The sequence below is a fragment of the Pleurodeles waltl genome, chromosome 9 (assembly GCF_031143425.1).
Source record: "Pleurodeles waltl isolate 20211129_DDA chromosome 9, aPleWal1.hap1.20221129, whole genome shotgun sequence".
Taxonomy (NCBI): Eukaryota; Metazoa; Chordata; class Amphibia; order Caudata; family Salamandridae; genus Pleurodeles; species Pleurodeles waltl.
Window position 1 is genome coordinate 238,949,931 of NC_090448.1, and position 25,352 is coordinate 238,975,282.

At 42.2% G+C, this 25,352-nt stretch overlaps 1 protein-coding gene across 2 annotated transcripts in view; it reads right to left on the reverse strand.

Annotated features, from left to right (window-relative positions):
* CFAP92 (cilia and flagella associated protein 92 (putative)) overlaps positions 1-25,352 on the reverse strand; it is a 292,821-nt gene that overhangs the window by 247,984 nt on the left and 19,485 nt on the right. For both annotated transcript variants that reach the window (XM_069206631.1, XM_069206632.1), the window contains exon 2: positions 3,418-3,896. In XM_069206631.1, the coding sequence (XP_069062732.1) occupies positions 3,418-3,877 (460 nt within the window). In that variant the 5' untranslated portion in view covers positions 3,878-3,896. The remainder of the gene's footprint in view (positions 1-3,417; positions 3,897-25,352) is intronic.

Genomic DNA, 25,352 nt, shown 5'->3' on the forward strand with positions numbered 1-25,352 from the left:
GGATTCTCGATGACGCCGATGTCTTGGAGAAGACTTTTTCTTGTGATGCTTCTCCTTTGACTTGGCCATAAACAGCTTCGCCTCGCGTTCTTTAATGGCCTTCGGATTCATGTGCTGACACGAATCACAAGTCGAGACGTCGTGGTCGGAGCTCAAACACCAAAGGCAATCGGAATGAGGATCCGTCACCGACATCTTCCCTCCACACTCACGACAAGGCTTAAATCCAGACTTTCTCTGCGACATTATTTCCACAGAGAAAGAGTACGCAGCAAGATATACACTGTAACCGCAAGAGTAACAGTTGCTCCCTCGAAGATAACCGTTTCGAATGCACGGAAAAAAGGGAACTGACGTCCGCACGTCGTCGAGGACCTCTTATTGCCTGTATGACGTCAGACGGCGTCGCGTGCGAGACAGTGACGTCCTCGTCGACGTGCAGAGACTGGTAAGAAGATTTCCGTCGAATGCTGGCGCCATGGGAGTATTCATGAGGTGAGGAATCCACAGGTAGTTGTATCCATCAGAATTCTATGGTTTTGTGTGACTATATATATATATATATATATATATATATATATATATATATAGTACATACATATATATACACACATATATATAAAGCAATATATATATACATATTTATATATACATATGTGTATATATAGGTGTATATATGTTTATGTATATGTGTGTATATATATATATATATATATATATATATATATATATATATATATATATATATATGTTGCCAACAATCCTCCTGTTACATGCAGAGAGTTCTCGGACACCAAATGGAGGTCCAAAAAACTTTTATTCACCAATGCTTCCTCCCAAAACAACGCGTTTCAGCCGTAGCCTTGATCACGTAACAATTGAGAGTGTCTCCCAAACCCACTATATACCACACCCAGCATACACATAAGGATAGTGCCCATCCACCAAATCTTATTGCCAGTATTCCCTTTGGGGAATTTTTAAGAGCCCACAGGATTTGTAGTACTTGGGAGGACTATCAGAAAGAAAGTGACAATATGCTTTCACGTTTTCTAGAGAGGGGATATAGGAGCAAAATGATTCTTCAAGCTAAAAATAAGGCGGACAATATAAAGAGAGAGAATCTAATATACCCCAGAGTGGACTCAGATGGAGGCGATCAAAAGATAAGATTTATTACAACTTATTATAATCAGTCACAGGTCCTGAGAAAGATTCTGAACAGGAGTTGGCATATACTACAGAATGATTCCACCTTAGGTAGTACCATCCCGGAGGCGCCCGCGATTACGTTTCGCAAGGGCAGATCGTTCAGAGATGATCTCAGCCGGAATAGAATAACTAGGGATAGTGTCAGAGCTATGTCACTTGATCACTCTGTGGGCTTTTTCTGTGGCAGACAATGCAAGGCATGCAAATACAGCAATAATTGCCTTAAAGTATGTGGTGAGAATGGGCATTGGATGTACCAAATTCGAGGACATTTTTATTGCAATACAGATTTTTGTGTTTATTGTCTGATGTGCCCTTGTGGGAAACTGTATGTGGGCAGTACAATACACAAGGCTAAAAAGAGGGTTCTTGAACACATTCGAGCGATTCGTAATTTTGATAGAACATACCCAGTGGCAAGGCATTTCCATGATAAACATAATGGGGATGAGAGGTTGTTGAGTTTTGCAGTCATTGATAAGATTAAACTCAGTATCAGGGGAGGTAATAGAGAGAGAAAAATTAGGATTTTGGAATCAAAACTGATTATTAGACTTAGCACCCTGAGCCCTGGGGGTGTAAATTCAAGTGAGGAGATGAATGTGCATTTAGGTTAATTGAAGCTGCTGGACATGTGTACATATATACTTTTTGTCAGTCACTCTAATCATATTTTATTTATCTTTGTGGTGTTTTTATATAAAAAGTTTTTGTGATAGATGTGACAGCATAGGAGTTGTTTTGATTAGTGGTAGGTAGTAAGAGACACATGGTAGGTAGTAAGAGGCACATATTTGCACACATGTATAGGAATTGTTTTTAATATTAATATAGGGCTGTCAAGGTATATTTGAATTGTCCTTTGATATTTACAGCATTTAAAATATTTAAATATTTAATATTTAATATGGATGTCAGTCAAATGGCTATAATTAATTAGGTCATGGAGAGTAATTAATGTGGATATTTTAGGAATAGAATGGTATTCAGTGCATATTATGTTTAAAAAAAAATATTTTGGACTATTTTCGATATTAATAATATTTAATATTTAATATTTAATACCATATATGTAATGAAGGTAGAAAACTGCTCTGGACCATTTGGGTTATTAACAGTATTTAATATGTAACATTTATTATTTTATATGCAATATGTAAGCTATTTGAATGATTATATAGAGATTCAATGAATTTATGTACAAAGAGAGCAAATAATATGGATAATTTTGTAATTGTAAGATCAATTTTGGTATAGCTTTTGGGCTATTCTAGACATTCCAAGATGGTGCCGATATTTGCACACTTGAGCTAGTTGGGTGACCTGATAGTCCTTCTTTTATTTTTTGTCCTTATGTGTATGCTGGGTGTGGTATATAGTGGGTTTGTGAGACACTCTCAATTGTTATGTGATCAAGACTACGGCTGAAACGCGTTGTTCTGGGAGGAAGCAATGGTGAATAAAAGTTTTTTGGACCTCCATTTGGTGTCCAGGAACTCTCTGCATGTTATTGTTGGCAATAATTTGTGGATGGCTAGGTCCACGCCTGGACCGCTACTGAATTAGCAGCCTCGGATGTCTGGCAACGTTGATGTTTTATATATATATATATATATATATATATATATATATATATATATATATATATATACACACACACACACACACACGCTTAATGCTGGATATTGTGCATCTTTAGAAAAATAGATAAAAATAACTGCAATGTTTATTAATGAATTATACCTTTCCCTCACTTGAGACCAATTGTAAAAAGCCATTTTGTGTTTGCAAATCCTATGGTTTGCAAAACAATGGATCTGTGACTGAATTTTTTTTTTTTTCTAGGTGCAAAAAACACTTTGCAGGTCAGAAAAGCTTTTGACACATAAATTAGGTTTTTCAATCCACTCCAAAGCATAGTAAAATAACAGCCATTAATTATTTTTAAAAAATTAAGGTTCTTGATCGCAGCAACATCAACAATATTCTCCTCATTACTTTTTATGAACAAGTATCCTTTGTCTCAGAATATGGTAAAAATATGAACCACCTTCGGCATTACCAATGCACTTTCTTGCTGGAAAATTCTCGAAAAAGAGGTGATGTGAACAGGCAGTATATGAAGCAAATCTAGTAGGTTTCTGATATATTAACATTTTAGAGGACATGGGATTTCAGGCAACAGTATCTGGTTAGGTAACTTACCTTTACTAGGAGGCTTTGGGATAGCAAAGGATGTAGTTACTGTAAAGTTGACTAGGTGAGAAGAGTCTGGTGGTTTCCTATCCAGGGAACTCTCTGTGCTCTCCAAGTTAGTGCTCAAGTGATCAACCACAGAGCCATCTTTATCCATGGTCTCATTTTCCTCTGACTCTTTTGTTTTGGCTTCTCTAAGATCACCAGGAATATCTCTTGTTGAAGGATAACTTGCATCATTCTGCTCATCTATTTCACTTCTTACTGCTGAGGGAAGCTTCTTCAGGTTGGGAGTTTCGCATTCAACTGGTGGTGAGGATGATGGCTCTTTAAGTGACTCACTTCTTCTGATGTCAGTGATAAATCTGCCATCTCTGTCAAATCTTTCTAGGTTATCACTTACAGACCCAGGCGGAATTGATGTTATTTGTGTTCCCAGCTCCTGGGCCAATGTTTTAGGGCTTTCCATCCCATCTAGTCAGAGGCGTCTGAACAAAACAGAAAGAACAATTATTTGCTTGTAATGCTAGTTCGAATTCAACACTATAAAAACATTTGACTGAAAAGCCCACTGTACCGTAACCAAAAAAGGAAAAATAACACAAAACATGAGTATGTTACATTGCTCCTTTAAGAGATCCAGGAGACTAACTGTGTCAGAATAGTTATTTCATTCTAGTGGGAAAAGCTGAGTATAGAGTAAGCTAACCAGTTTGCATGTTTACTCATGATTTGAAGAAGAGGAGGGCGGGTTGTTGAAGAACTCCAAGAAAGATGCCCGGGAAGGAGAGAACTAGGATCTCAGGTAGGTAATTTTTTATTATTTATTTTTGGATCTTGTTAAAGTTAGAGTCAATGCAATAAGGTGTGGAATGATAACCGTGTGGCTGCCCTTCAAATCTGAATGACTGGCTCAGTTCTCCTGAAGGCACATTGACCTCTTTACCTTTTGTAGACTAGGCCCTGGAACTTCAAAGAATTGGCTTATAGTCTTTTGACAACAAGTAGTGAATTAGGACACTACCTCTCTAGCTACTTACAGTTCCGAACATACCAAAGTATTATAGACAGACTAATACATCAAGCATCACTGTTTTCATTTGCGTGCACCATTAATTATATCAAAGTAAAAGCGTCTAAGCTTCAAGTTGCAATGATTATCAAATATTTCCCAAGCCATGCTTGTGTTTTATTACAAACTGCCATGCTAGAAGATAGTTTGAAATGTTTCCTCTCACAAGGGCACCAAGCAGTGGAGAAAGAGTGATATATGCATTACATTGAGTTTTCTGAATTTTTTCCTGGTTCTACTGAACGCTTGAGATTTCTTCTACCTGTGGTATTTTGTGACTGATGTTCTGCTGGCAGAAGCCTCTACCAAACATCTTAAACTGGATTCCAAGAAATATTATCCTCTTCTCTACTCAAACTGTCTTCAAAGTATTGACCTTAATATGCATTCTTTTTTATTCAAAAGTAAGAAACAGACAGGATGGATGCAACATGGCCCTGCTGTGGCACTAGCTGTGATTTAAGAGTTCCCCTGAGTCATTTAAGTGGCTGATAGTTTAGTCAGAGGTGCTCACACCCTTCTTAGGACTCTTCATTTTTGTCCTGAGGCACTGTCATAGCTGTAAGTAGGGTTACAAAGTTGGCAGCTCTCATAAAAGCAGCCCCTGTTTGCCAGACAGTAGTACCTGGAGGCTCCATATATCTGCTTTCCTTGTCTGACAGTGTAGATGAATACCAAGAAGGGTAAAAAAAAAAATAGTTTCAGATACTATCAAAGGATCTGAAGTGGGATTCTCTCTGAGAAGTAAAAGTGTCCTGATACGCATATATAAATATTTCTCCTGCCTCCTCTTTCTTGGCATGATGGAAGCTGGAGTGAGGAACGCTTCCATGTTGCCTTCCAAGAGCTCAGGTACCAATGGTTGTACTGAAGGTCGTTGTTGTAATGTTTGTAAAAAAAAACAGCATGTAAAAGTATTTGAAATAGTACGAGAGCAGTACTACTTTGTGTACTCCTGAACGCTTTTGTGAATTGGCCTCATTGTCGAAACCCACAAGATCAGCTCTCGGGTAACCTAAAATCCTAAAATGCGCAACAGCCACAAAGGTAACACTGAGACTCTCATTATGGAGAAAAAAAACATAATATAGATCCTGGATTTAACGATGTATTCTGGCAATTCCTAAAATACATGTGGACATAAGTGTGGGTGGGATGCAATTACTGTGTAGGAGGTTCTATTATAAGGCCTATTTTCTATCGCAAAGTGTGTAGTTTTCCTACCAACTTCTCCCAATGAGGCTCCAAAATGGATCCTAATGGAGAAATTTACTGAGTACTCGCCTGACAAACATGGAGATCGTGTACAGTAAGAGTAAACTCTCATAAGAGGTTGGCTCCCAGTGTTGCGTGGCATGATCCTCACATGGCATCCAGTCACAAGGTCCCGAAAAGCAGTGCTGTACGATAGTTAAGTCCTCCACTTGTTGACAATTTTGACCTACTCATAGGTGGCATAGATGTTCTGATATTGTATTGTCTATTAATTTTTCCTTAACAGCAATAAAATTGTTAAACATAAAAAATAAAGTGTTTATTTAATTTTGGGCCTTTCATGATATGGCAACACAGGGGGCAAAAGTTGGGTTCTCAATGTTGCTAGTGGTACAGTTAAGTGAACAGGCTGGTCACCAATATATTTATTCTTCTACTACAGTGACATTGCTTGAGTTTGTAACCTCTCCTGTTAAGGTGTGTCTGGTTGCTGATTTGCAAGCCCAATTGTGCTTCTGCCCAACCTGTTCTCTACGTTGTTAGTGACACGTATTTCTCATCACTGTGTGTATAAAATCCGTACATTGTTAATCTTCTTTACCTCTTGTTAGAGACTGGATTTCTGATTGGGACAGTTATGCACCCTGTTCAAGCAGGAACCACAATCCTAGTCAGGGTAAGTCAGACACACACCATAAATTAACCTGTGCTCACCCTCTGTTAGCTTGGCACAGATCAGGCAGGCTTAACTTAAGCGGCAATGTGTAAAGTATTTGTGTAGCACTTAAAACAGTGAAAACACCATACAAAAATAATCCACAACAGGTTAGAGAAATAGAGCTTAATACAATGAACAAAACAAGACCAGACAAACACATATCCAATAAGTAGAAGTTGAGATCTGAATTGTTAAAGAATATTTGCAACTACTGTGCTTAATAGCATAAAGCACAAACCTGGGCTACATGCCCATGCTAGACAGGTGTGGGGTGGCCGGGGATCTGAAAAGTCAAGCAGACCGTGATGGTGCGTGGGTTGGATACATGGACCAACCTTGTCCCCCTGAAGTCAGTACCTTGTTTCTGCGTTGCGTCAACATTGAGGAGCAGTAAAAGGAGAGATGCAAGGAGCAGCGGTGATGACGAGTCGTCAATCCTGGCGGTTTAGGCGATTTGTCAATTCCGAGCTGTGCAATTGGAGATGCATCAATGTCAAACCCCTTAGATGCAGGTGATGCCACACAGCCAGCAATGCGATGTCTCTTGTGGGGGCGATGAGCCAGCATTGAAGGGAATGAATCAGTTCCAAACGGGGCAACAATGATAATGCATGAATTCTGGTAGGAAATATCTAACAAACCCACTTCCAAGGGCCCAGGCACAGCAAAGCCCCTAAAGACCAGCAGAGTGAAAGTCCTTTCAGCAGCTCATCAGTCCTTCTTCCTGGCAGAATGTCCTTAGGTCCAGAAGTGTACTTATTTGGTGAGGTCAGAAGTCCAGGGCTTATACCCAGTGGTGCCTTTGAAGTGGGGGAGACTTCAAAGAGAGGCGTTTGAAGTGCCCAGAGGGCCTGTCTTTCCTGCCTTGGCTCCAGACACACTACAAGGGGTTACGCAGCCCTTTGTGTAGGCTCAGGACACAGCCCATTCAGATGTGTCACCTCCTCCCTCCGATCTTGCCCAGGATGGCCCATCAACATGCGGATGGCCACTCAGTCATACCTCAGCTCCCTTTGTGTGTGGCTGTCTGGAGGAAAGGCACAAAAGCCCAGCTGTAACCCACCCAGATGTGTATTCAGAGACAGGCAGAAGGCACTAGATGATTTCAAATAAGAAAATAGAAACTTTCTAAAAGTGGCATTTTCAGAATTATAATTTAAAATCCAACTTCACCATACATTGTGATGTTAAATTGTGATTCCAGAGACACCAAACTTGGAGGTCCCATCTCTTCCCAATTGGAAATTAAACTTATAAATATTAATAAGGCAATCCCAATGTTAACTTATGGGAGAGCTAGACCTTGCAGTAGTGAAAAACAAATTCAAGAGTTTTTCACTACCTGGACATGTAAAACGTAAAGGTACTTGGCCAACTTTTTACATACACTGAACCCTGCCCTTGGGGCTCCCCAGGGTCTATCTTAGGTGTGACATATGTATTAAAAAGGAAGGTATTGACATGTCAGTTCAAAACTGCACACACAGGCTTTGCAATGGCAGGCCTGAGCCATGTTCGAAGGGCTACTGAAGTGGGTGGTACAATCAGTGCTGCAAGCCCACCAGTAGCATTTATTTACAGGACCTGGGTGCAGGTACTGCACTTTACCAGGGACTTATAAGTAAATTAAATATGCCACTTGTGGATAAGCCAATGTTATCATGTTTTAGAGAAACGCCATGCACGTTAGCACTGTTTTAAAGTGCCCAGAGTCCTAATGCCAGCAAAAACAAGGTCAGTAAAACAGGAGGTCAGAAGGCAAAAAGTTATGGGAAATCACAACAAGGATGCCAGGACTTATACTTCTCTGAATATCTTGACTAACATTGTACTTTGCCTGAAATGTGTCTATTATGCTACCATATATAATGCATTGATGACATTCTAGGCCAGATGTAGCAATTTCCGAATTTGCGATTCGGAACTTGCGAGTCGGTGCGACTCGCAATTTCCGAATCGCAAATTCGGATGCAGAACGGTATCTCAGACACCGTCTGCGAATCGCAATGGGGTCGCAAAGACCGACCTCATTAATATTAATGAGGAGGGTCGCATTTTGCGACCCCATTGCGATTCCCTGCACTCACAGGGATGGTGGCCTGCTGGAGACAGCAGACCTCCATGTCTGTGACTGCTTTCTAAATAAAGAAGCTTTTTTGTATTGCAGCCCATTTTCCTTAAAGGAAAACGAGTTGCAATACAAAAAAATAACGAAACCATTTGGTTTCATTTTTTCAGAACAGGCAGTGGTCCTTTGGACCACTGCCTGCTCTGAAAAAACATCTGTGGCAACATTGAGAAGGGGGAAGGGGACCCATGGGGACCCCTTCCCTTCTGCGAATGGGTTACCACCAGTGTGACACTGGTGGTGACTGCGAATTGCATTGCGACCACGTTTGCGGTCAAAAAAGCAATTTAGCATTGCGGTGCGAGTCGCAAATAGGAAGGGGACAACCCTTCCTATTTGCGAGTCGCATTCAAATGTGAATGAGCATCGCGATGCGCATTTTGCATGGCGCAAACTGCGATTTTCGCAGTTTGCGCCATGCAAAACGCTACCTACATCTGGCCCTCTGTCTCTTCTTTCATCCGTTCTCTGTTTTGTGCTGCAAAACCCAATTGGATAGCGTTTGCGCTTTATTAGCGAATTACAATTAAAATAAACAAATAAGAAAAAATAAATGTACTGTCATGCAGTCTTTGTGTGCTTTCATCTTAAGCACCTACAGCAGGGCAGCCAATGACCCGGCAGATTGGGTCACTGTGAATGTGCTATTCATGCTGTATGGGTCTATTTTATCCATTATTTATGAGGGTGCTTGTTAATAAAATGTTACATTGTCATGAATGTGCTAAGGAGGTGGAGGTCAAAGGCTAGCAAAGAAGCTACAGCTATAGATAGAGGTAAAGTCAAATGATGAAAATTGAGAAGAAAGGAAAGAGAGGGTGGAAAAAAATGTAATGTCCCTGTACACTTTTAGAATGACGGGAGCATACAATGAGGTTTGGAGTTGATGTAATTTACATCCCTGATGACAGGGTCTAATGGTTAACTTTGTGGTGAAACAAGATAAAGAGGCTGCCCCAGTTCCGGGGTGCAGTTAAAACCAGGCTATATTCTGCGTGTCCATTATTTCAGCGCCTGGCCTTACTTCCCTGCAGTAAGCCACAGGAATGGGGATGAGGAGGGACCCCATATGGTGTAACGTTGACCTGCGACCTCGCATCACCTGTCAGCCATGATGGTGGAGTCCTTGTTGGCATGATGTGCGGGTGTGAGGATGCGCGGAATGTTTCATGTTCACTCTGACAGATGTCTTGTCATGCAACCATCTGGAGAGTACGTGGCACACCGCTCAAAGGTAAAACCAACAGTGAGTGCCATACTGCGATTACCATAACCCTCAAGGCATAATGATTGCGGCGGCTGTACAGAGGTTCCAATTAGCCCTACTCAAGGTCAGTGGCCTGCACAGTGAGCCATTGGAGGAGACAAGCAAACACACTTTCAAAGCTCCAGGGAAAGCAAACCTTCTGAAGGGAACCACGACCATCTCTACGACTGTTTACACAGAACACCCCAAAACTGCAGTTTGTGAATGCTCAGGTGTGTGGTCCCACTCTATAATGCATCCCACGTGCAAATCATCCTCCACATATTAGCCTTAGAGCCATTCATCATCAGAGGTCCCGTCCTTGGTAAAGGCACCCAAATGGGAGATGTGAGTTGAAAGACTGAACTTATACTCTACAGCCACAGGGGTGGAGGACAGAAAGAGGGCATTCCTACTTCACCTGGCAGGAGCTAACATAAACAAACTATCCTGTATGCTTACTGGCCCCTGCACACTTATGCTATCATGGTTGCAGCTCTGAATATACATTTTGAGCAAATGGCAAATCCGGATTACAAAAGATTCATCTTCTGTCAAGCTCATCAGGAACAAGAAGAATGTCTAGATGCCTTCCAAAAGAGCTAGCAAGCACATGCACATTTGTGAATGAAACAGAAGAAAGAAGTGCACAAATAATCTAGGGGTGCACACCCAACAAGCTAAGGAGACACATTCTCCAAGAGCCAGGAAAGACTCTCCCAGATATATTGACACTAGTGAGGTTGAAATAGCTGCATAAGTTTGAGCGTACCACTTGGAAGCAGTGTTACTCAAACCCATCAAAATAAAGCTGGTGAACCTGGTTGCACAAAACTGTCTCACTGATAAAATCAAGTGCAGCAACCACACCCTACTGCCATGTTGAATTTGGGGGGATTGGCTTACTGCCAGATGGAATGCTCTGCCTGAGGAAAGAAATGTGTGGCCTGAAAAAAGCAAAATCACTTTGCCAAGGTCTGTAAGACAAACCGAAATAGCGAATCAAAACCATCGTCAACAATGAATGTTCTCACCAGGGTCCTGGGAGAAAAAGAAGATGGAGGAGACATGGATGACACATTGATCAATAGCATTGTCCACACAGTGCTAGAGGTAGGTGAGACACACCACTGGACAAGTTGGCCACCAAAATGTCGACCCACCGTAGAGTCTTTGGACATAATGAAGATCATACAGGAGTCTCGAAACCTCATGGCAAAGAGACACATGAAACATTACAGCTCCAGCCGGCTTTCGCACCAGCAAAGATCAAAGTCTATGGATAAGGACACAAGCAACTGCTCCCCATGGATGGTCAATTCACTACCAAAATCTTACATGACCAACAGATGACCACAGCCCTGGTGTTCGTCACCCAAGAAGGAACCAAAATGCTGATGAGCAGTCAAACGGCAGCTAAATTTGGGCTGGTACAATTCAGACTCAAGAGTCTACACATTTGTAACAGGTGATATTCTAGCAGAATCTCACTACTTTTTTGAAGGCACAGGCTGTTTCAAAGTCACTTTTCACACAGACCAGTCAGTCCACCCACTGCCCTGAGGCAGAGACACATTGTCACGAGCTACTCGTCGTTTACGTCTTTGGCCCACTGAAAATGGAGAAGGGTCTTAATTCTTGTAGGTTCTGCCGTGACCAAGGTAAGGGCCACGGTGCTGCCGACGAAGGAAGTCCAAAAAGCTGTCCGTGCCCTCCAGAAGGAGTCCCAAAGGAAAGAAACCCAAAAGGGAAAAACCTCTAAAGCAGGAACTCCCCGGAACAAAAAGAAGTAAAAAGGTGAGTCTTCCAGCCGGAAAACACAATACTGGAAGAAGCTGCAACAGGCGAGGTAAATAACTGGAGAAAAATTAGCAGGAGCGAAGATCACCACCAAAGGAAGTGTTGCAGCGCAAGAAGAACAAGAATCACTCACCTTATATACCCAAGAACAGGAAATGACCAACAGGAAGTAGAAAGTCTCCATATTGGATTGGGAAAGAAGCATAGGAACATATAGAGAAAAGAAGCAATTTTGAAAAAGTGTCCTAAGGCATGCAGGGAAAAGAAGGCATGCTGGGAAAAAGAAAGAACATGGCTGCTAAATGTACACATAAAAAACACGAGGAATAGAAGAAAAAAGAGAGAAAATAAGAAAAAAGGACAGGCTCACAAGGTAAGTGAGGGGTAGGGGGGAAGGTGCCATAGTATTATTGAGGGTGCGCAGCGCCCAAGACTCGCCGAGGCCCCACGCCCACTTTGGGGCCTCGTGCGAGAAAGTAAAGTGAGCACGCCCAGCTGCCACAAACCGCGGCCACGCCCGAGCCAAATGCTCGGCTCGCACCGTGGTAGACCGCGGTGCGACAGTAGGCCTCCCTCCCCGGAGCCCTGGGTTTGTGCGGATATAGAAGAAAAAAAATGACAGATCAAAAGTGGGGCGTGAACAGAAGAAGCATCTTCCCAAGAACAATCACTAAGAGGATAGTCTTTCCAATGAATGAAATATTGGAGATGGTTTCGGAATATATTTCCTGAACTTCATATTCAGGTTCGTCATTCACCAACAAAGGGAGAGGACATGTGAATTGTCTATGAAAAGGATCAGGTTTATAGGGTTTCAATTGAGAGACATGAAAAGCTGGATGGAGTTTCCATGTTCGAGGAGGTGATTGCAAGAAGTGTAGAAGAGGTCTTAGGAGTGGCAGGAAAAGATTTGGGATGAAATCCATATGAGCAGAAAAAAGGATTGGCTTTTGAGGCACTATGTACGGTATTGTTGTAAGAAAATCCAGCAATGGGTAAGTACGTGGTCCAGTTACTCTGAGTGGAATTACAAAAACAGCAGAGATATTGCTCAAGTCCTTGATTCAGACATTTCGGCTGCCCATTGGTTTGAGGATGAAATCCAGAAGATAAGGCTACATCGATATTTAGGGTTTTACAGAAATACTTCCAAAGCCGTGATATATATTGAGGGCCCTGATCTGACACAATAATTTGAGGAAGGCCATGGTGATGAAAGATTTCTTGGATGAAGATCTGGCTCAATTCTTTAGATGTGGTAACTTTTTCAAGGCAGTAAAATGAGCCATTTTTGTAAACAAATCTACAGTCACCATGATAACTCGGTTTCCCGCTGAGAGAGGTAATGAACACATAAAATCAGTTGATATTGTATGCTAGGGGGCTGGTGGAACCGGCAATGGTTGAAGTATTCCTGCAGGCCTTGTATGGGGTATTTTTGCTTGGGCGCAGATGGGACAAGATACCACGTAACTTTCACCATCTTGCTTAAGTGTAGGCCACCAAAAAGAGCGAAGGAGCAATACCTGCGTGGCTTTGATACCACAATGACCGGCCACAGGGGAATCGTGACACATTTGGAGTGCCTTTGTTTGCACTTTCTTAGAAGGTAGGAATAACGCGTCTTCATGATAGTAGTACCCTTTACTCTTTTGTACTTTTGGACGCAGTTCCTTCATTTCTTGTTCTGAGAGAGTTGAGTACTCAGACTGTCCTTCATCGAGGAAAGATTGGACTAAACCAATTATTTTGTCTGGTTCAATTAGATGATGTGAAGGGGTGTTAGTACTTTCAGGGTAGCATCGAGATAGAGCATATAGGTAATATAAAAATCGAATTGGCTAAAGAAAAAAAAGGCCCAACAGGCTTGACGACTGAATGTTTCGTAGGCATTGTAAATTGCGATGGTCGGTTCTTACTTCAAATGGTTCTTTAGAACCCATGAGGAATTGTCTCCACTCTTGACAAGCTGTAGGAGTTCTCTTTCCAATACTGAATAATTTTGCTCAGAATCAGAGAGCACATGAGACAGATAAAATATCGGATGTTTTAATCCGTCGCCATCCTGTCTTTGTAATAATACTGCCCCAATAGCTCTTTCTGAAGCATCAGTAACAACTATGAATTGTTTGTTGGTGTCTGGATGCCGTAGTATAGGTGCTTGGGTGAAGGCTTGTTTTAGGTTTTGGAAAGCATTTTCAGCCATGTCTCTCCAGATGAAAGCGTTTCGCTAACTCTCTTTTTTAAGAGTCTGTGTGATTTGACTAGTATATTGAGCAAAGTCCGAAATAAATTGGTGATAAAAGTTGGCCAGACCTAAGAAACATTGAGTTTCTTTGATTGATGAGAGGGATGGCCAATCTAGAATGGCCTGAACCTTCTCTGGATCCATGGAGATACCGATCTGACTAATGTGATAACCTAAATATTTCACCTCGGTCTTATCAAATTCACATTTCTCAGGTTTACAGTAGAGATTATGGGTCTGATTCTAACTTTGGAGGACGGTGTTAAACCGTCCCAAAAGTGGCGGATATACCACCTACCGTATTACGAGTCCATTATATCCTATGGAACTCGTAATACGGTAGGTGGTATATCCGCCACTTTTGGGACGGTTTAACACCGTCCTCCAAAGTTAGAATCAGGCCCTATGTTGCCTAAGTCTGCTTAATACTTGCTTTACATGTTCAGTATGGAGTTCAGGTTGTCTGGAATATATGAGGATATCATCTAAATAAATCAGTACAGTGTGATTCAACAGGTCAGAAAATACCAAATCCATGAATCTTTGAAAAACAGAGGGGGCGTTTGGTAAACCAAAAGGCATTACCCTACTGTATATTCGTAATGACCAAAAGGTGTACGAAAGGCAGTCTTCCACTCATCACCTTCCTTAATTCTTAAGAGATGGTATGTTCCTCAAAGATCTAATTTTGTAAAGATCTGTGCCCCTCTAACTGCCTCTAATATGTCTTTGATGAGAGGTAGTGGATATCGGGCTTTTATAGTGATTTTATTTAATCCACGAAAGTCTATACAGAGACGTAGATCCTTCTTCTTCTTGGGCACGAAGAAGAGGGGAGCCCCAGCAGGAGAAGAAAATGGTGCAATAAGACCACTCTGTAGATTTTCTTGCAGATAGTCCTTGAGTATCTGTTTTTCAGGTTATGTAAGAGAATACATTCTACCAAAGGGAACAACAGCTCCAGGTTCCATGAGAATGGTACAATCGTAGTCTCTATGTGGGGGTAGTACTGCTTTTGATGGCTTTTAGAACACGTCTATATTATCCAGATAGTGATTAGGTACCCCTTGAATATAGTTTATGGAACATCCTAATTCAGGTTCTGTGGATAACATCTTCTTTGGGGACCAATAGGTTACCGATGCATAGCATTGGTCTTGACAGAATTTGGAAGACAGAGAAATAGTTCTGGTTTCCCAATTAATATATGGATTGTGCCGCATAAACCAGGGTATTCCTAAGATTATTGGATGATTAGGGGAGGAGACTAAATCAAAAGAGACATGTTCCTGGTGTTTTCCAAAGTGTAGACATGGAGTAGAAGTGGTACTGATGACAGGACCGGGTGCTATTAGGGATCCATTTACAGTATGCACTTGTTCTGGAACGTCCTTCGGTAGTCGTGGAATTTGTTGTTTCTGGGCCCCGGTCTCATCCATATGAATTCCACTGGCCCCACAGTCTAACAATGCCAAAGCTCTTTCTTCCCAACCTTCAGGTAATTGCAGGGTAACAGAAACAGGACAGTGGCATCTTCTTTGGAAGAACTGATTGAAGGTATCACAGAAACACCCGTCCCCTCCCTTCTCACAGAGGACAGGAATTTGTGTTTCCCGAGGACTTCACAGGATGGACTGAGCAAATGTGGCGCAAGTGGCCGGCAGCCTCACAATATAGACATAATCCTTTTCTCCATCTATTTTCACGCTCGCTAGTAGAGAGAGGACCACGGGCGGTGTCTATTTGCATTAGTTCCCCTTCTGTTGCCTTCCTTAATTCAGGTCGAGGCTCTTCAGAACGATGGATAATTATGCGTGGGTTTCCTGCATGAGAAGGTCCCCAATTCTTTCTCTTTTCTAGACGACGTTCTTGTAGATGATGCTCTATGGAGAGCGCTAAATCCAACAAGCCTCGTAAATCTTCCACTCTAGCGGAATGTACTAGTTCATCTTTTATTTCGTCTCGTAGACCTCTATGAAAAAGAGTCATCAGAGTACATTCTACCCATGTTGTCTCAGCTGCCAATTGTCTAAAGCGTGTTATATATTGATGAACATCTTGGGTACCTTGCTGAATGTCACATAAAGATTCCTCTGCGGACGCTTCCAATCCCGGGCATTCAAACATTTGTTTAAATGCAGTGACAAAAGATGAATAGTCAGACAGCACAGGGTCATTGGAGGCTAATAACGGAGTCGCCCAGGCCAAGACAGGACCAGACAAGGCACTGATGAGATAACCCACTTTTTTTTTATCTTGCACAAATTGGGTTGGTTGAAAGGTAAAATAGACAGTCGGAGCATTGAGAAATTTTTGTAGCTTATTTGGATCTCCTGAGAAATGAGGCGTGGTAGAGAAGACAGTGGGAATATCTGTGGTTCGGGATGCCAGGGCTTGTCGTAAGCCGCTTTTTCATTTCGTAATTGTTGCAGCTCCTGGGCTTGCTGTTGAATGGTTAAGAGTAGCGACTGGTTGGGTTCTGCAGCAGCTGTTGCAGTATTCTCCATGCTGCTCGACAAAGTCTGGTTCGTTTGGCACTGAAATCTGTCACGAACTACTCGTCGTTTATGTTTTTGGCCCACTGAAACTGCAGAAGGGTCTTGATTCTTGAAGGTTCTGCCTTGACCAAGGTAAGGGTGGCACTTTCTGGTAGCCACGGTGCTGCCGATGAAGGAATGCTAAAAAGCAGTCCATGCACTCCAGAAGGAGTCCCACAGGGAAAAAACCCAAAAGGGAAAAACCTCTAAAGCAGGAACTCCCTGGAACAAAAAGAAGCAAAAAGGTGAGTCTTCCAAGAGGAAAAACAATACTGGAAGAAGCTGGAACAGGAAGGTAAATAGCTGGAGAAAAATTAGCAGGAGCGAAGATCGCCACCAAAGGAAGTGTTGCAGCGCAAGGAGAACAAGAATCACTCACCTTATATACCCATGAACAGGAAATGACCAACAGGAAGTAGAAAGTCACCATATTGGATTGGGAAAGAAGCATAGAAACATATAGAGAAAAGACGCCATTTTGAAAAAGGCTCCTAAGGCATGCAGGGAAAACGAAGGCATACTGGGAAAAGGAAAGAACATGGCTGCAAAATGTACAGATAAAAACGTGAGGAAAAGAAGAAAAAAGAGAGAAAAGAAGAAAAAAGGACAGACTCACCAGGTAAGTGAGGGGTAAGGGTGAAGGTGCCATTGTATTATTGAGGGCTCGCCGCACCCAAGAATTGCCGAGGCCCCATGCCCCCTTTGGGGCCTCGTGCAAAAAAGTTAAGAACAAAAGGGGTGTGGCGCGGCACGCCCGGTCGCCATGAACCGTGGCTGCACCCCGAGCCAAACCCTCGGCACGCGCCCCGGTATGCCGTGGCGCAACACGCATAGCATTTCACCTGAGACTAAAAGTAGAGGCTGCGCTACAGAAGGAAATAAGTGGATATCATTGAAAAGATTGAGAATCCTATGCCATGGGTGTCCCCATTGTTGTCACCAAGAAACCCCAACAGCCAGACGAGGTGAAGCTCTGTGTGGACATGTGGCTACCTAATATGGCCATTAAGAGAGAGAGAGGCACATTACTCCCACAGTAGACGTCATAGTCAGCGAGTTGAGTGGAGCGGATGGTTCTTCAAGATGAACCTCCGTTCTGGCTACCACCAGATACTGTTACACCCGACTCATATTATATTACCACTTTTTCCACACACATGGGTCTCCATTGCTATAAGCAGCTAAACTTTGGCATCTCCAGCTGTGCCAAAGTGTTTTAAAAGGTGATCCAGGAAGTAGTATAATGCCTGAATGAGGATAAAAAATTGAGCAACAACATTCTGGTGCATGCAGCAACCATAGCAGAACATTATGTGCCACCTGAGAAACTCTGAAAAGACTGCGGGAGAGTGGTCTGATGCTGCACAAGGACAAGTGTCATTCAGGCAAACAAGGATCAGCTACTCTGCAGAAGAGGTTGCCCCAGACCCTGACAAGAGGAGAGACATCAACACTGCACCAGCACTTTCCTGTGTATTGGAACTCTGAATCTTCTTAGGGTGGGTAAGCTATTTGGACAATTCATCAGAGACCTGAACATCCCGACAAAATCCTGGGGAAACCATCCATGAGGAGGCATTTCAAAGGACCAAAGAGGTCTTGTCAGCTGGCACCACACTAGCTTTTTTTGATCCAGCCAAAGAAACTGAACTGTTAGTAGATGCTAGCTGCCTGGGTCTGGGGGAGTGCTTTTGAAGCAACAGCCGTGTAGAGAATGGCCTCCCATTGTATACACCAATAGAGAGCTCACACTTGCAGAACAGCATTATTCCCAACTAGAGTGAAAAGAAATCACAATCCACTGTGGTTCTTGACACTTTCAAATATATATATATATATATATATATATATATATATATATATATATATACACATATATATATAGATACACAGGTCACTTAAAAAAACAAAGGTTAGGGGGACATTATAGTTAGGTTCTGAATTTACTTGCACAAAACCAAAGAAATTTAGCATTCCAATGTTTCACTGATATTTTTATTGACATTATAAAAGTTGTCATGAGTGCTATAATATCTGGGGTAATTAGCAGTGCATGGAGAGGACGCAAGTTATAGTTATTTGAAAAAACGTTAACTATAACTGCTGAATTTATCTCGTTTTGTGTGACTAGATTCAGGATCTAACTATAACATCCCTGAAACTTTTTTTTTTTAAGTGAATGATCAAGGTTTTTTTTTTATTCTGTTTCCTAACTCTAACGACCCTGTAACCTTTGATCTTTTCAGTAAATTTCTATATTTTTTTAATGGAAAGTCATTTTAATTACTGTACATTAATCCAACCATCTGTGTCCAGTCCATGTGGCCAACTCCCCTAACTACCTAATCCCATGCTGCTGGCCTTTGGCTGTGTGCAGCGCGAGTTGGCCGCAGGGCCTGTCTCCCTGTGTGTGAGAACAGGTGTGAGATGGTGTCTCTTGGTGTAAGAGTGGCTGTGAAAGGGTCTATGTGAATGTGAAAGAGGGCGTAAGAGTGTCTGTGTGGGTGTAAGAGTAGCTGTAAGAGGGTGTCTCTGGGTAGGACAGTGGGTGTGAGAGTGTCTCTGTGAGTGGGTGTGAGTATGTCTGTGTGGGTCTGTGAGTGTATGTTTGAGAGTCTGGGTGGGTCTGTGAGTGGGTACGTGAATGTCTGAGTGAGTCTCTGAGAGGATGCATGAGTGTCTCAGTGAGTCTGTGAGTGAGTGCATGAGTCTGAGTAGGTCTGTGAGTGGGTACATGAGTGGGTCTGTGAGTGGGTGCCTGAGTGTCTGAGTGGGTCTGTAAGTGGGTGTGTATGTCTCTGAGTGGGTCTGTGAGTGGGTCTGTACGTCTCTGAGTGGGTTTGTGAGTGGGTGGGTGCATGAGTGTCTGAGTGCGTCTATGAGTGGGTGTGTGAGTGTATGTGTGTGTGTGTGTGTGTAGCTGTGTGAGTGATTCTGCCACAAAGGAACCTCACCTGCCCTTTTATCCAACAAGAGTCCACAGCTTTGCATGAAATATTTACCCATGTGGAGTTCTTTCTGCTTCCTTGGGTAAATGTCTAGTATGTATTCTACACTATAGCTGTGTAATGGAGCACAAGGAAATGTCTCGAGTAACTATGTGAAAGTTTGGCAATATGATTGTTCCTCATGCATCTTTCACCAGAATTATGTGATAACATGAATCCTCCTATAGAGAGGCCAACAAGACTACAAAGACGTAAATCTCCACCAAACAAGGGTCCTTCATCTTATCTATATGATATCATGCTTCTTTGCTTTGTGGAGATGTCCTCATATTCCTCTGCATTAGGAACACATCATTAAAACAGGTGGGAAATGCACTGGGGGGCTCTTTGGGAAGCTATCTATCATCCCAGCAATAGGGGGTAAGGCATATGGATACTACTAAGGTAGACTGTGCGGGACCAAAAGGGCACAGTTTTCAGGTGAATTGCACATTTGCATATGCTTTTCGAGATAAAGGGAGAACCATGGGGGAGGGGGTGCCCCATCTCCTGGCTGATTTCAGCCCCACAGACACCATCCCCTGGGGCCCACCACTATTCAGTGGAGGAGGGGAGTTGCACGCCCCTCTCCCCTAGCTGATTTCAGCCCTGGGGACCCAATCCCCCAGGGCCCATGGCTATTCAATGGGGGGCACGTAGTCACCCTTCCCGGGATGAGCCCTGGGGACCCCATTCCTTGGGCCTACCTCTTTTCAGTGGAGGAGAAGGGCTTTGTGGCAACCCTGCCGGGTCGATCTTGGCTTTGGGGACCCCATTCCCTGGGCCTACCTCTTTTCAATGGAGGAGGGTGGCTGCGTGGCCACCCTCGCTGGGCTGATTTCGGCCTCGGGGACCACATCCCCCTGGACCCACCACTATTCAATGGAGGAGGGTGGCTGCGTGGCTGCCCTCGCTGGGCTGATTTCTGCCTCGGGGACCACATCCCCCTGGACCCACCACTATTCAATGGAGGAGGGTGGCTACGCGGCCCCCTCCCCTGGCTGATTCCAACCCCTGGGACCCTAGCCCCCCGGGCCCAACACTATTCAATGAGGCGTTTTTTGTTGGGACTCGGCTGAAGCTGAGTCGCCAGACGGCTGCCATCACTTCCTGGTTGAAGTGTTGGCAGCCAATCAGAGCTGTGCATTTCCCTACACAAGCTTGTCATTATTTGCAAAGTTGTCAGGGAAGATCCACGGCCCTAGATATGCAAATGTATTTTCCCTTCACTTTCTCTTAAACTACTGAACGGATTTACACCAACTAAGCGAAAGCATAATCTGCGTACCGAAAATGTTGTGTAATTCCATCCAACGGTTCGGGAGGTAGTCGTGCCGAAAGGCCCGATGGGAATTTATATTGGAAACTCAAATTTTTTGACTCCCCCTTTTTCTGTGCCCCAGCTTGTCGGATCACGCAGAACTTTCCATGCGCAACAAGAATCACAGGGGCAGTTTTGGGGGAAAATTTGGTCAAACAGTGCCAAAGATATAGGCAAGTCAAAAAAAGCTTTTTTCAATGGAAACATGGTCCTAACCATAACTACCTATATATATATATATATATATATATGTATATCATATATCTATATCTCTCTCTATATATATAAATAAATATAGATATATATAAATAAATAGGTAGTTATAGTTAGGATCTAGTTTCTTTATAAAAAGCGCTTTTTCACTTGCCTATATGTTTGGCGCAGTTTGAAGAATCTTCATGAAACTTTCCAAAAACATTTGCTAGTCATGTCAGCTGGTGTCTAAAAAAGTCCCAAAACACATTTTTCCCATTCATTTTTCCATAGGGATTTTGAACAGCGATAGCGCCCAAACTACTGGACGGAATTACCCCAAGTCTGGCAGAAAGGTAGGGCCTGGTCCAGGAAGCAACCTCTTTTTGTTTTGGTGTAATTTGGTATAGTAGTTCTTGAGAAATTAAGGGGAAAACCAACTTGTGCATATTGGGACGCAGATCCATCGCGGATCCAACACGGACCACCGCAAATCCGTGAGCCAGATGGAGGAGTTTGAGTGGCTGGGTGGAAGCTCTTCAGAAAGTTATGGCCACAATTGTATCAACCAGCAACAGTCCTGGGGGATGGATTTTATTTCAGAAATTGGTAGAAGGGATCAGGGTAGAGGTACTACGACCCCATGGGGATAATATATGGGTCTCTAAGGCATATATTATCAGCTTGAAAAGGTAAAAACCTTTTTTTGTGATTGTCTATCTGTGACTCTGTCGCGGTGCTCATAGCTGCCCCCGTGTAACGTTTCGACGGAGTCACAAACCTGCCACTGAAAGAAAATATATATATATATATATATATATTTCAGCAGATATTGCTGCACACACTGTCATAACCCCTCACAGACCCAGTCAGAGACTCATGCACGCACTCACATACACACTCAGATAGTCAAGTAGGCACTGATAAGGCTCACTAAGACACTCATGCACCCACTCACTGGCCCACTCAGAGACTCACGCACCCACTCACAGACTCACTCAGAGCCTCATGCATTCACTCACAGACCCAGTTATGCACTCACACACTCACTCATGGACCCACTCAGATACCCATGCACCCACTCACGTACCTACTCAGATAGGCATGTAGGCACTCACAGGCCCACTGAGACACTCACACACCCACTCACAAACCCACTCAAAGACTGATGCACCCTCTCACAGACCCAGTCAGAGCACCCACTCACATACAGATAGTCATGTAGGCACTGGTAAGGCTCACTGAGACTCTCATGCACCCACTCACTGACCCACTTAGCACCTCATGCACCCACTCACAGATCCACTTGGAGCCTTATGCACCTACTGACAGACCCACTCTAACACTAATAAAGTCACTCACAGACCCACTGAGAGATTCATGCACTCACTCAGAGCCTCATGCACCCACTCATGACCCACTCACTCACACACTCATTCACAGACCCACTCAAAGACTCATTCACCTACTCACATAATCACAGAGGTAGTCATGTAGGCACTGAGACGCCCATTGAGACACTCACGCACCCACTCACAGGCCCACTCAGAGACACACACACCCTCTCACAGACCCATTGAGACACTGATGCACTCACTCAAATATCCACTCAGAGTCTCATGCATCCACTCACATACCCACTCAAACACTCACACACTCACTCACAGGCCCACTCAGAGACTCATGCACCCACTCACATACCCACTCAGAGATTCATGCAAGCACTCATAAACCCAGTCAGAACATTCTCCATTGAGTAATAATAGGTAATATTAATTCCGGTGATATATTCTAAAATGTACTGTTATTTATTTGTTTAATAAGTGAAAATATAAGATAAATATGTTGGTTATTGTGCATTGAATTGTGCTTTTGCTTTGCGAATCCGTGACAGAGTTTAAAAAGTGTTTGAAGTGTAGGGTGGCTCAGAGAAGAGCCTTTGTGTTTCTTTGATGTATATGTTCACTGCATATACTAGCGAATGCACAGTTTTAAGTTACTGAGGAATACTCTGTTGCCCTCATCTGTGAAGGGAACTCCATCTCTTATGTATATGCTATTGATGTCAATTGGAGGTTATTATTGTACACTGAGCCCATGTTATGATCTCTGAGAAATGCTGAAACAGTTTTAGTAACATGCTACCTGGCTTTGTCAATGGTGGACAGAACTGAGTTGACCTCTGCCATTTCTGCCCCTGGCATATATTAGAGAACACAAAGGCAGGTTGAGGGAAAAGGTGCATTAATTGAACAAATTGAACAAAGGTATCCTTCATTAGTATTTCCAGTCCTTACTCCAGTCACTGTGCCCAGGTCATTACCACCGCAGGGGACAATGATGAGTTGAGGAGGCTGGGTATCTCCAATGCTTTTAACTAATGGAAGCAATTGCTGCCACCTTATTCCTCTCCCGCCAACCAATGTAATATCTACAGTAGGCAAACCCAAGTCCCTGTTAATGCCACTCTTTCATGCATGCTCCCTAGCTCAAAAACATGGCTGTGGCCTACAATCCACAGTGAACATTTTGGAGGAAAGAAACTGTTGTACAAAGGAGAAGGCTGCAGCTGAATGAAGGAGGTCTGAAAATGTGAGGTGGTTAAAATAGAGGGACTTGCACATTTAAAAGAAAATGCATGCATTTGATTGGATGTTGTGAAAATAGTTACATATTAAAGTAGGCTATGACTAACAAATAGAAGTTAGTGAATTTTGTGATTGGTTCTTATTTTCTTAACACAGTGAATTCGTTTTTGATATGGTTATATTTAGTGGTTGTAAACCACACCTGCTGCAGCATATAGTAAAACTAGACTGCTGCTAGCAGTAAATGTACTTCAACTCTTGGTACAGTACAGTGGTCTAGAGGAGGTTGCTATGGCACCTGTGGACAGTCAGTGTGTGGGGAAGAGCAGCTCCTAAAGGAGACAGACATTTATCAGTAAAATAGAGAATATGGTGGAATAAGTTTTGAAATGAAAGGCTTTCCCAGATAAATATCATGTGTATGTAGTGAAAATGTTGAATTAAAAAGTGAGAAATATGTTTTTTATCCCGACTGGATGCACGACACAGTAGAAAACTGGGCTTCTGACTAAGAGTGCAAGATAGGGTTAACTCACATTAACCATTGAAAACAAGTATAACATAAATAAAACATGAAACAAAGCTTGTGATTTGATTAGCATCACAATATTACAGAGAGCAAAGGTGAATAGGTTGCCATTACTGGTTCCTTGGAGTGAGAGTGGGGTACCATTCTTAGTCTGAGTTTTTACTGGCTTTAAAAAAAAACAGAGACGTAACCTATGAATGTGATTTATCCAACATGAAAAGGTATGCCAATTCAAGTATTATTTTTCATGTGAGATCTGTTCATTAATAAAGGTAAATTAGAAAACTGTATGTTACATGCAAAAAAAGTATAGTAAGTAAGTTCTACTGACATAGATGTTGATTATTTTATTAAAATATTTATATGATGGCATTAGACATTTTGGGTCAATGTTTGAGAATTGAAATTTAATTTTTATGTGGAAAGGCATTTTAAGCATTATAGTTTTAATGTTTTTTTGATATAGGTTATGGTTGAAATAGGAGATTCATATGTTATAGGAGGTACTGTGAGGGCCATTAGAATTATGCAGGAGGGATGGGCCAATTTAGGTGGCAGCGCTGAGTAAATTATGTAAGAAGTTAATGGATATTATGCTGCATAATGCAGCAGGATTTTCTGATGCTATTACTTAATTATTTTGTTCTTTTGAAACTTGTTAACATTGTCTGTGTATTGTTGGACTAGTTATTACTACTAGTTCAACACCCAAATATAATAATACAGAAAGAAGAATAGAACTATAGGAACAGTCTTACACTGAATAGGAACGCATGTGCTGTAGTTTTACTAATTGTTTACCATTTGAGATAGAAACAACATTTTTTATTTTTTTTAATGTGCAGATATGGGTCAAATATGTAATTATGCAAAAATCGCTGCTGCTTCACAATTGCCTATTTACAGTGGCACTGCGTATAGTATGTTAATATAATAAAAGATATATATGTGCAGAGTTTTAGGGGTTATGTTGTAAAGAAGTATGGGTACTAATACGTATTGTTGTGCAACACTATTTTAACGTGAAATAAATGACTATTTGTAATATTAACATGAGTTTGTCTTGTTTCCTGTTGTGATGATGCCCAAATTTGTGGGTAGGTCTAATGCAGAGAATCATTCACCATGAAGCATGGGTTGTTGAGTTGTGGAAAAAATATTTTTCTTATGGACAAAATGAGAATATTGTATAAAGAGGCAATTCTGAAATATTATTTTATTTGCACATATCCATTTCTTCAGAAGACATTTGAAAAATGCAGAAGAAAACTCAACAGAAAAAGAAAGTGCGCAATATACATTATCTACTTGCAACTCATGAAAAACAAAAACAACATATGGGGAATGTCAGTAAACACAAATA